Here is a 12,634-nt window from a genome sequence, read left to right on the forward strand (position 1 = left end):
TAAATATCATTGAGCAACCTTTGATTGACTGGCTCGCAAAAATTGCAGCCACTTTCTCACTGAAGTATCATTGTTGTCTTTTTAAATCTAACTTCACAATGCCTGAGTAAATGGACAGGTGTGATTCTCCTTTTGGCCAGTACAGGGACTAACTTGAGATGACTCCTAGACACTAGAGGGTGCTGTGGCGAGAGCAGATATTTACAAAACAGAGTCAAGATGGCGGAATCAGAGAAGCCTCGGGAGGGATCTTGCACTTTTCTGTTTAAAAAATCTAATAGGAAATTCTCTGGGCGAAAGAGAAAAGCAAGCGATAGCGAGAAAGGTTTGTTATTTAACTCACTTTCTGATCATTTAAATTCCAGTGAACTTCCGGTGCCGACAGCGCTCGAGCTTTTTAATGATCGACTACTTGTTTCTGTTCTCGTAGTCCTTTACAGATAACCACTGTGTTATTAACACGGGAAGAGGCAAAACTACTATATCTGATTCCAAAAATCGGAGAAACGATGTAAAGTACCGCAGATGACACATATTTTGTTCCTGTTATAAACAAATTTCACATTCGTGCCTCGTTTACGTTTCCTCGGAATTTGGAACGCTGGATGCGCCTGCTGTTTTTTTCCTCCTAGTTAACTCCGAGATTATTCTAAGATTTTGCAAGTCTGCTGTCAGTTATTGGGCAAGTTACTAGATTTTTTTCACCAAATGTATCTCACTCATGTCCTTTTCAGATGAAAACAGTGATGAGGACCAGACCCTCGTTGTGAGAAAAGAAAAGAAAGAAACTCGCGTCAACCCAATGATTCAGAGGGTAATTAGGGGATTATTCTTTTTTTTAATTATTATTATTTATATTTTTGACACGTGTTTGTCGAGAATTGTTTTTTTTCTGTCTTAATCACTGTGTACCTCAACGTGCACTGGAAATGGCAAGTATGTATCCAGAATCAGCTGGTACAAAGTTAGATTTGCAAAAGTCTAAATCTGCATTTAGATTTACAAGAGTACTAAAGTATTTAAAAGTGTGTTATGTTAATGCATATATAGATTTTTTTTTACATTTAGAATTTGGACAAACATTTTTATACACTTGCAAACCTGATATTTTGAAAAAGTTTATAAATCTAATCATGCAAACACACATTTGCAGACAAGACTGCTATGAAAGTAGCCTCAAATGAGACAGAGGTGACTGTTTTTGTTTTGGGATTTTTGTCCAGACAAAGAAAGTGGAGAGAGATGCTGTATCATCCAGTGAAAGTGAAGACGAGAAAGAAGACAAGAAGATGACTGTTTCCTACAAGTCCACACGATCAGCGGTGAGTTGACTTTTTCTATCATACTGACTTTTTAAAGGCTGTCCTTTAAAAGTAAAGGAGATATGAATGAGCAAGGTATCCAACCTTTTTGTTGTTTCATCTGTATGCATGCTGATTTGGCCTCTTCTGATTTGCCTTGTGTGTGTGTGTGTTCCCTGTCCTGTATACTGCTTAAGAGCCACAGTCTTGCAAACTTATTGATGTGCTCACATATAAGTGTTTAATGTAAATCTTTTTCCCAATCCTATCCAAAAACAAGAAACCAGAGGGACCGGAGGACATGGGTGCAACTGCTACATATCAGCTGGACACAGAGAAAGACAAAGATGCCCAGGCCATTTTTGAAAGGAGTCAGAAAATCCAAGAGGTAGTAGATGTTAAAGCCTTGTAGAAAAGGCTACAACTCCTATCATATAATGACTTAGTTGGAAAACTGTTCTGTTCATATTCACAAATTGTGACTTGAGTGCTAAAAAAAAAAAAAAAAGTCCAGTAGTTTCAACTAAATATTGAACGAATGTTCTTCTTTTTCCTCTTGTAATAGGAACTGACAGGTAAAGATGATGATAAAATCTATCGTGGCATCAACAACTACCAAAAATTCATCAAGCCTAAAGACACAACTATGGGCAATGCCTCCTCTGGCATGGTCAGGTGAGCATTAAGGCGAGGCTTATCCATTCCATCACAGTCACATTGTGTCATTAAAAAAATAAAAGTAAACAGAACACCAAATGCACTTCTCTTGTGGATGTGTGTATCATTAAAACTGCTAATAAACCACAAAGACAAAGGAAATCTTGAGCTTTTTAAGGGGCTTGAAATAGACATTAAATAATGCTCCATCTGCTCAAGACTTTCCTATGATGGTGCATGGTTGATGATCTATCACTGATGCAGTTTTGGGGTTTTTTTTAGTTCTGAAATGTAATTAGTTAATACTGATATGTATAATTCAGTTCAATCATTTTAACAGAAAAGGACCAATCAGGGCTCCTGAACACCTGCGAGCCACAGTCAGATGGGACTACCAGCCAGATATCTGCAAAGACTACAAGGAGACTGGTTTCTGTGGTTTTGGAGGTGGGTATGATATTTTAAAATACATGTCTTTTGTATAATTAATCAAACACTTTTCATTTTAATGTCTTTTTAATGACTTCCCTCCATCTATTGAGGAAGAAAAACAACTCAGATTAAATGTTACATGTTAAATGGGACAAATGTAAGTAAAACCTCCCACTAGTTAGAACAACATACACTCATTGGCCACTTCAATAGGTGTATCTGTTCAACTGCTTGTCGGTTCAAAAATCTATTCAGCCACATAGAAGCAGGCAATTTGGTTTATGTGACTCAAATGTGGCATTGTTGTCGGTGCCAGACAAGCTGATCTTGAGTATTTCAGAAAATGTAGATGCACTGGAATTTTCCCACAGAGCCACCTTTAGGGTTTACAGAGACTGGTTCACAATATTAGGTGAGCTGCAGTTCTCCAGGTGAACTTCCCTTTTTGATGGCAGAAATCAGAGATTGGTCTGACTGCTTGAGCTGATAGGAAGGCAACAGTAATTTAAATGACCACACATTACGCAGAAGAGCATCTCTGAATGGACAACTGTTAAACCTTGATGCAGATGGAGGTTCAGCAACAGAAGACCACACTGGGTTGAACTGGTGACAGCTAAGAACAGAAAACTCAAGCTACAGTTCACACAGGCTCACTCTAACGTGGACGATAGAAGAATCTTGTCTTGTATCAACAGTTCATGCTGCTGCTGCTGGTGTAATATTGTTGGGAAACATTTTCTTGGCACACTTTGGGTCCCTTAGTACAAGTTGAGTTTGGTTTAAATGCCACAGCATATATGAGTATTGTTGCTGACCATGTCATACTCTTAATGACCACAGCGCATCTTTAGACTTTGCTCCCAGCACAATAACGAAACGTCACAAAGCTCAAACAGGTTTCTTATACATGACATTGAACTCACTGCTTTCAAATGGTCTGCGTTTATAAGAGAAAACACTTTTAACATGTGATGTAATGGGAGAACTTAAGAATTTGGATTTTTCAGGAAGTCAAACCATGCAGTATTTTGTTTAAAAGAAGTCACTATGACAAAAAGGAAAATTCACAAAAACGACAGAAAATCAGGGAAAAGTTAATGGCAATAATATCAAATTCCCTTACAACTTTGTTTTTATTGGGGTATTGTTTTTGTTTTGTGGGAAATTAAACTATTACGTGTATAAATGCATCAGGTGGCACAAGTGTGACTGCAACTGTGCCAAAGCCTTTACAAGAAAAAATTTGGCAGACACTTTTTTGGGTGGTTTTCATAAAACCTTATATTTTTTCTTAAGACCTTTTTTCATTGCGATTGAGTTGTGTTTTTTATTCTATTTATCTATAGATTAGAGCAATTTGTAGTGTGTGTGAGACATTTAAGAAAATACTGGTCGTTCAATAAAGCTTTCCTCATGATCATCTCTCCTGCTATCAGACAGCTGCAAGTTTCTCCACGACAGATCAGACTACAAACATGGCTGGCAGATTGAGAGGGAACTGGAAGAGGGACGATATGGAGCCAATGGTGAGTTGAGAAGGAACTGCATTTTTGTTCCTACTATAAACAATCTTTTCCTGAACGCTGTCTTATTTTTTTTAGATGAAGAGAACTATGAAGTAAGCAGTGATGAGGAAGACTTGCCCTTCAAGTGCTTCATCTGCCGGGAATCCTATAAGAATCCCGTAGTCACAAAGTAAGACTTTAATGTCATTTTTTTCCTTGCCAAGCTGTTCCCTGTTTTTTGAAACATTAACAAGTCTAATGTCTCTCAGGTGCAGGCACTTCTTTTGTGAGGTTTGTGCACTTCAGCATTACCGCAAGTCCAAGCGCTGTTATGTGTGCGATACTCAAACCCACGGAGTGTTCAATCCTGCTAAAGGTAGGCAAGATCTCTATAAAACAGACGACTTCTTTAAATGTCTTGATTGTCCTTTCTGCATCCTTGGGTCCGCTCAGTTACGAGTGAAATCAATTTTGGCTTTAGACTTTGAGTGAAGGAGTCCATGCAGATGTGTGTTTGCCTACTTTTTGTCACTGCGCACTGGGGTGTGGAAAATTTACATAAAAATGCATCAACTATGCATGCGATGGCTTCAAACATAACAGCAATGATTACTCGGCCACCAGGTTTCCAGCTGTCTTTGACCACAATAAGTATAATCAAGGTTGTAAGATAATATTGTAATCAGTGCAACTTAATAATACCCATTAATCGTGTTTTATTTGACCTTTTTTCCTCTCTCAGAGTTGATGGCTAAGCTGGAGAAGCACAATGCCATGACAGACCAACCACCATCCGATGAAGACAATTAGCAAAATCCAAACATTTCCAGCCTCCCCTTACGTGTTTGTCTGTGTAAAATTGAAATAAAACATTTTTTAACAAGGTTTACAGCCTCACTGTGTGGTGCCATCAAAATAAAAAGTTAACGTCAACCACGTTTATTGTTAAAAGTCAAGTTTGAGTTTTGCAACACATTGCTTTGCCCTCACTTTCAAATATACATGCAGACAAAACAAGCACCAATAAAACATTCATTTTTGACATGAGTTAATACCCAGAGTAAGTTCAAGCAAATACATACGTCTATGCTTTGATGGTTAAACTAACACGTTAATCTTAACCTCTGTGCAACAGAACAGTTGCCTGAAACATGAAATGTAGTTTACACTGTAACACAAGCAGAGCTAAGAAATGTGTTTACATGCTGTTAATTTAATTGACCCTCCGGGTAAACGCAAAACCTTCCATCTGGTGCAGAAGACTAACCGAGTCAGCTGTGAGGACCGCTGTGCGCCATTATGGCCTCACTGAGCATAAGGGCCGCATCAAGCAGCCCTGTTCTCACACGAGGTAGAGTGTCCCCTCTGAATATTTAGTAGCAGCTTCAAACCAGTTTGTTTTGTGAGACTCTTTAAGCTACAAACACAGACTCTGACCTCAACACTAGCATGAGGAAGTGAGAGTCCTGTTTTGTTTTAGCTCCAGGGGGCTTGTAATGTAAGAGTACAATCTGTAAACAGGTGTAGGTGTGTGTGTGAGAGAGAGAGAGAGACAAATAGGCAATCAGTGCAGTGCAAGAGCTTGTGCATATCTAAAGAACAAAAGCGTGAGAGATGTCAAAAGAGGCAGGATGGCTGCTGGTTTGTAACCTGGGTCTGAGAACAGCCACTCCTTTTAGTATTATATACATAGGGGCCATAACAAAAACTAATCTTGTCCCATCTGCTCAGAGAGTTTCTCATATGAACATCTTCCCGCCAAATCCTCCACTGTCAGAAGTCCCAGTCATCTACTTCCAGGTGGCTGAGACCGGACTCCAGACTGGCAAGTCCAGAAGGTGAGTCCTGAGGCTGGGAGCTTTCAAAGCTGGTGATAGGCGACACGGGCCGCAACAGCTCAGGTAGGGCCTCTGAAGGTCGCCGTTTGATCTAAGAAAACAAAAAGATTTAGAGAACAAACTGAAACACGACCAATTCATATCTTATTTACCAAATTTAAATGTTCTAACTCTCCCACAATTGTCTAACACTTTAAATACTATATACTGATACATGTACACAAGTGAAAATAATTAATTCGATATCTTGCACACCTGTTTGAAGAAGGGATGGCCAACAAGACTGGTTGCAGATGGTCTGAAGAAATGCAATTGGGAAAACAGTTAGTGTCCCAGTCATAACACATTCCTAAAAGCAGTTGCAGTGCATTTATCGCATATATACTTTAAATATGCAGGGAGAGTTTCGCCAACCTTTTTTCTGGGTCTCGCTGTAGACACAGCTCAACGAAGGCGTGGAACTGTGGGGAGAACGTCCGGTTGTATGGGTGTCCTCCTGACGATGACGAGGGTTCACCGTTGGAGTGTCGGACTCCTCCCGGTCCCGGACCCTCACAGATCCCAGAGTCAGCACCAGAACGGGAAGGCTTCATGGACAGCTCCTCTGGTGGTATAGTTGTGGTATCCAGCAAGCATGGCACTGTCCCGTTTAGCTTCTCCAGTAGCATCTGTGGAAATGAGCTAGTATTAGTTTAACCCAATGACCTTCTTGCACACCTTAAGAGTTTGTGGTTTTAGTGTTCAGCTTTGCCCCTAATCTTCAGTTTAGATCAAAATGAAAATAACACCAATATTGTTGTTTACCATTAAATTACTTTCTACAGTCAAAATGTAACATAGGAGACTATTTAGGGCGTTGACACATCTCTGCTTACCTGTGTAGCTGGCATGTCTTTGAAGGGAACGTGTCCATTGGCTAGTTCACAGGCTGTGATGCCGAGGCTGTAGATGTCTGATCGAGAGTCATAGCCCTGGAGATTCTTCAAAAAAAAAAAAAAATCAAATAGAAACTGTCAGTTTCATCTGTACCCTTCTTCTCATTTTCATTGTGCATGTAGCATGAAAACTATAGTTCTGCAGCCTCTAACATTGACCGCAGAACAGCATTCACAGTGTTGAAAAATGTAGTACCTGTTGCAACACTTCGGGACTAAGCCACGGCAGCACGTTAACGCTATACTGGGGGAAGTCGTGGACCACTTTGGCCCTTTGGCCATGTCGAATGAGGCTAAAGATGCTCCGCAGACCTGACATGCACACTTGTCCATCTGCAGAGATCAAAACGTGGCTGGCCTTCACACTCCTGCATAACCAAAACATTTAAGATAATCAATATCGTATCAGGTGTGAATGATTGTATTTTAATGACAGGGTAATATACATTAAACCACATGCTTGTCTTACCGGTGCACATATCCCATATGATGGATGTATTCAAGAGCTTTGAGCATGCCTAGCAAAATGTATGCTATAGTCAGCTCACTCATACCATCTGTAAAATGTGTGCAGATGAGATCTCTGGCTGACCCTGCAAGATTCAAAAACAGATGATCGTGATTAGAAAGCTCTCCGACATTAGCAGAGGCCGCTTCATGAATTGTTAACATAAATTTAGTTGCATAACGTATGAGAAACAGCAATAAGGTAAGAAATTGGATTTCTTACCATAAGCCATGAAAGGTGTGATGACCCATAATTCATTTTCAGCTATAAAGACGCTCTTGTATGGTAGAATACTGGGGTGGTGAAACAACTTTGACACATGTAGTTCACCCTGTGAGACAGAAAGGAAACTACATCTTATTATGTCAGAACGAAAGATGGGGAGGAGAAGATTACATAAAATGCAATAGACTACGAGGCTGGCAAACAGATAAATTCTCAATAAAGCACTAAAATGAAATATGGGGAGGAGGGTGACATAAGAGTCAAGTCATGCACACTGAAGGCATTGAGGGATTCAAACCTGCAGGTAGGTAACCATGTCATTAGTACATGACTCCAAGTCAATCCGTCGGATGGCAACATGCTCCCCAGTGGGTCTATATCGAGCCAGGTTAACAGTCATTAAATTGTCCAAGCCCCGACCTACAAGACAATATTCAAATCACTGAGACAAAGTCATCCTCCAGTTCTGTTTGTTTGAATATTTATGTTGTTGTATGTTGTTAAATGCTAAACACACACAACTTAACAATACTTTTTATTTACAATCCAAATACTACCTTTAATAGTAAAAAAAACCCCAAAACAACACATTTAGCTACACTTAAAACAATTCATTACATTCAGCTTTAGTTTAAAAGGAAGGAAAAACCACCAGGACTCTAAACTACTGATATAGTAGCAGATCCAGCTCATGAGCTATCATAATTCACAGGAAGGTGACCACGGTGTGTGTACATTTGATTAAATTCTGATCAATACTGCAAAAAGAGCAGTGATAAAAATTTTAAATGAACAGTTGATAGACTTATTGCTATAGAAAAAGCTTATTGTTCCTTTGACCACTTGTTTATATATAACTATTTTTAAGTTGAGTGTTCTTTACTCAAGCATCAATACATTTTGTTTAACAAATGTCCAGAAATAACAAGAACGACATTAATGAAGGTCACCCAAAGCTACTACCTTAACTATTTGGAGGCCAGCTGTGCTTAAAAGGTGCATTAGGAGTCAGGAAAAACCCTAGATGATCTAGTTTTATGAAGAAAAAAAAAACATCACAAGAAACTGTTCTTTAGCCAGTGCAGGCAAAACAAATCTGTTACTGCCAACAAAAACTGAATTAAGTTGAGGCATGTCTTTGATTTTACTTACCAATAACAGCAAGGAGCTCATAAGAGCTGCTGTCAGGAAGGAAACTGCCCATAGTGTCTCGACGAGGGAACGAGGTCAGACTCTCCTGACTGTCCTCATTGGCCTGGAGGAGAAAAGGAAACAGTGAACGAAGATCAGTTCTGGCATGAACCTCAGTGGTCATAGCACTGAACCAAAAGGGTTTGTGAGTGACAGCTGGAGACTTAGTCTTATGTGTGATAGCTGTTAGAAGATCACTAGAGAGGAGACTATGTTAGCATGACCCACAGCACTAGTGGAATTAGAGAAAATTAGCAACACAAACTGGGCAAACTATAAGTCTAATCATTAAAATAATGACCAGAGCTCCACTTAATCAGAATACCTCAATAATTCCTAAGGACATATACGCAATTTTAATTGCTCCAGAGAATTACAGTGCATCAGTTGTATATGGTTACTCCTCTGAACAACACAGTGTAAAAACATGGATGTAGCTTCCAGGCCAATTGTGAAGGGTCTTAATCCCTATCTCATAGGTGTCAAACTCTGGCCCGCGGGCCATATTTGGCCCGCAGCCTAATTACATTTGGCCCGCGAAGCCATACCAAAATACTATTAGAGATGGCCTACTGGTATTATACAGCTAATATATATATTGTTTAGTATTAAGCTTTGCTTGTTCCATATTCAGTTTTCCAGCAAAACTTATTTGAGTCCATAAGAAAAGATTCATTCTTATATCTGGAGGAAGATTGTTTTTTCCAAATAAATATTAATGTTAGCCCGCGACTTTGTTCCAGTTTTGAATTTTGGCCCACTGTGTATTTGAGTTTGACACCCCTGCCCTATCTGAAAGCCATGTGTGAACGCTCGTGTGCTAATAACTTGTCAATTACAAGTCACGAACCGATAAGCAGTTTCAAAGTCAGATCTGCCCCTCTCCATTACATCTGATTGCATTTTTTTGTTTGTTTGTTTTGCAACCAAGACGCTAATAGTGTAAATGCTCATTTCAAAGCCTCGGAACGAGACTTCATGGTAACTGTGCCATCTTTTAAACCATCTATGCTATGAACTAATTCTCCAATAACAAAAACAGAAGTTAAGCTTAAAACCTTTTACATAACATGTAGAGAACAGCTTATATTTTTGAAAGTGAGGACTCCTGAATTCCATCAGTTTACTTCTGTTAAAATGATGGAAATGGACAGACTGCAGTCAAGCTGTGGAGGCAAATGACAGCAAGATGTATGAATATTTGGACTGTCTCCATGGTGACCAACAGTAAGAGACAGGCAAAATTAGAACAGCACCCTTCTTTGATCATAATTGACTCTTACAGGCTGGAGATGGCTTCAAGATCAAGATCAGGAACACACAACTCCGAAAATATCCTCACAGATAAAACTAAAGAGTTGTTTCTTGTGTAAACGAAGCCACAAGAAATTATCTTTATGTAGTTTAAATTAAATACACATTAAAACTGGCATGACAGCAAAGTCAAACATGCTTTGGTAGCCATCGCTTAAGGGAGTGTCGGCAAATGTCATCTAATCACATGGGGTACACTAGACGCTGCCACTGTGATCAGATTTAGAAAGGGTTACCATGCATTGCAAAAGCTCAACACATGGAACTCCATCCATTAACAAACTGCAGGGACACACGGTCGCAGACATCAAAGTGTGACACTTTCAGCTCACCACCAACTCAACATAGGGGCCGTCACCTCACACAGGAAGTGTGAAAACATACAATATCTTTTTAATGTTACTCAAGACTTTTAGTACGGCTACAAAAACCCATCAAAATCCAAAACAGCAGCTGCCTGAAGGCCAACATGTAAACAGCAGCACACCAAAGGACTCAGACTATTTCAAATAAGCTGTAGGAGGGAATGAATTCATCTCTTTCAGGTATGCTTGTCTATAAACCACAAAACAGAAGCCCTTGTGAGTGAGGTGAAAAGGGCTTTCTATGCTACAAGCATGTACAGTGTGTGTCATGAACTGCAAAGTCATGCATATATAAATGTGCAAAGCCTTGAGGGGGTAGTGGATTCTGCTTATTCTGTGTGCGCACATACATATACATGCATGCACGCACATACACAAAAGGCACATGGGGTGATGCAGTGGCAGGAGTACCACACTTACTTTCCTGTGAGAGACTCCCTGAGCTTGCTCTGGGGTAGAAAAACCACATCAATGACATAAAAACATGTACACAAACAAAACAAGAGAAGGATCTGTGTTTAGAGAAGCTTTTGAACTGGTTAACACAGCCTCTGGAAGTAAGGGTTTGCTGCATGAACCAAAATTTGCTAAATGAGCTTTGCTGGTTTCACATGATTTGTCTAATTCAGCATCTTTGTCCTTTTGGTGACCACCCACACAGAATTATCTGTTTTAAAGGCTTCATTCGTTCTTAAAAAAACACAAATTTAAAAAATAAAACAAAACAATCTCACTAAACCCATCAGGCTCTTCCCAGATGTTATTTTAACCATCATGAACACAGCCAAAACAGAAATTAAATACTTGATCCAAATGCAGCTCTGAGCAATGATCTGCATGCATTGAAATGAAAATGAGACAAATACTGTACAACTTCTTATTAAAAACAAACACTTGACAAAAATAACAAGAATATCACAATTATAATACTAATTATTGAGGAGTCTGACAGCCCAAAGATGAGCTTTGCATTCACAGGATTTTCAGAAAACTTGGCCTCTGACCTTAAGGTCTAGGTCACACAGATATGAACTTCTTCAAGATTTTTTTGGTAGCTATACATATGGTGTCAATTTGAAAATTGTACGTCGCTTTGTTCTTCAGTTATTGCATTTACAAAATGTGTCGACATCACCCACCTGGCAGGGTGACAACAATACCCCATCAGCCCTTTATGGCTGAGGGGTAAAAACTATATAGAATATCAGAAACAAGAGTTAACAAATCATTACAACTCTAAACACATTAGCAAAGCAACTCTGTTGCCAATATCAAGATTTTTTTTTTTTTTTTAAGTTGCATAAATGTTCCTTGTATGCACGTGGAACTATTCCAAATCTAACCTTAAATAGGTTGCTCAGAGTTAAATGACTTGTCAGCTGGGAAGAAGTAAGACAAAGTGAGAGACACAGACATCCCTTGCTAAGGCTGTGTAATGAGTTTAACACTAGACTCCTTGGAGCCCAATTAACTGAGACACCATACTATGTAGGCTTTACAACAATATGGATGTTTCTTCAGTAACCAATTACATTAAATTATGTATGTGACATTGTAGCGCTATGAACCCTGCAAAACCTGGAGCACCCTCATTGCAACAGTCCCTCTACACCTCACTAAAGAGTTTCTCGTAGCCTTAAGGTGCAGTCATTAATGAATTAATGCATGAACTGCAGTCACTGAAGGTGGGGACTAAGAAATAGCTGCAGATTGTCCATTTACCTTAACTCTATGTCTCAGACCTCAGATCAGTTTTTAATCAATGCTTGCATACTTTTCTGTCAGCTGAGCACTGCAAAACAATTACGCCAAACTAATGGCTGTGGACCTTTTGCACAGTTCAGTCACATGTATGCCTTTCTTGTTTTTTCCTTGTTGTTTTTTTTGCTTTATTTCCACCCTGTTTTCAGACTCAGAGTTGCACCAATGCTGAAACCTCGTGAATTTTTTTTTTTTCCCCCCAGATCAGGAATCTAAGGGAATCAAAATAATCAAGACAAAAGCATTTTAATTCCCATCCTTGTTTTAATACTATTGTACCCTCTTCCTATTTAAATAAATAAATCTCCCTCTTTATCTTTGTTTGTAACCACATGTTTAAATGATCTGCATTGTTTCACATATGTATCTACTGTGTATCCCATTTTTAATGACCATTTATGTTAAAGGTGTACAGTACATGTGGTCAGCTGCAACTTAATTCATTAAAAGGATAAAGTCGCATTTAATTACTTGTGAAATAAAATATTTAATAGTCAAAAATAAGCACTTTTAATACCAAATACAACTTCAGAAGAAGCATGACAAATACGTGGCAAGCCCATATGACATCAGTTGTGAGTGCCATCCTGTGATAATGT

General features: G+C 39.1%; 2 protein-coding genes across 3 annotated transcripts; one reads left to right on the plus strand and one right to left on the minus strand.

The window, feature by feature from the left end:
• Positions 1 to 125: 125 nt before the first annotated feature.
• Positions 126 to 4,783, plus strand: rnf113a (ring finger protein 113A). Its single transcript, XM_005726216.1, has 10 exons — positions 126 to 325; positions 735 to 814; positions 1,224 to 1,322; positions 1,582 to 1,689; positions 1,867 to 1,976; positions 2,299 to 2,405; positions 3,830 to 3,919; positions 3,995 to 4,088; positions 4,168 to 4,274; positions 4,641 to 4,783. Exons 1-10 carry the CDS (start codon positions 220 to 222, stop codon positions 4,706 to 4,708), a joined length of 969 nt encoding a protein of 322 aa, XP_005726273.1. The 5' UTR covers positions 126 to 219; the 3' UTR covers positions 4,709 to 4,783.
• A 38-nt stretch (positions 4,784 to 4,821) lies between these two features.
• strada (STE20 related adaptor alpha) lies at positions 4,822 to 12,569 on the minus strand. Of its 2 annotated transcripts, XM_005726218.1 has the most exons (10): positions 10,695 to 12,569; positions 8,557 to 8,659; positions 7,703 to 7,824; positions 7,402 to 7,510; positions 7,141 to 7,264; positions 6,868 to 7,039; positions 6,612 to 6,716; positions 6,151 to 6,404; positions 5,992 to 6,034; positions 4,822 to 5,827 (listed from the first exon to the last, which is right to left on the minus strand). In XM_005726218.1, the coding sequence occupies exons 2-10, from the start codon at positions 8,606 to 8,608 to the stop codon at positions 5,672 to 5,674; spliced, it is 1,137 nt and encodes a 378-aa protein (XP_005726275.1). In that variant the 5' UTR covers positions 8,609 to 8,659; positions 10,695 to 12,569; the 3' UTR covers positions 4,822 to 5,671. The 2 variants fall into 2 exon arrangements, with proteins under 2 accessions (XP_005726275.1, XP_005726274.1); XM_005726217.2 differs by lacking the exon at positions 10,695 to 12,569 and having other exon boundaries at positions 8,557 to 9,074.
• Between the last annotated feature and the right edge of the window lie 65 nt (positions 12,570 to 12,634).

The sequence above is a fragment of the Pundamilia nyererei genome, unplaced genomic scaffold (genome assembly GCF_000239375.1).
Source record: "Pundamilia nyererei isolate P.nyererei 1_Seehausen unplaced genomic scaffold, PunNye1.0 scaffold00018, whole genome shotgun sequence".
In the NCBI taxonomy this organism is placed as follows: Eukaryota; Metazoa; Chordata; class Actinopteri; order Cichliformes; family Cichlidae; genus Pundamilia; species Pundamilia nyererei.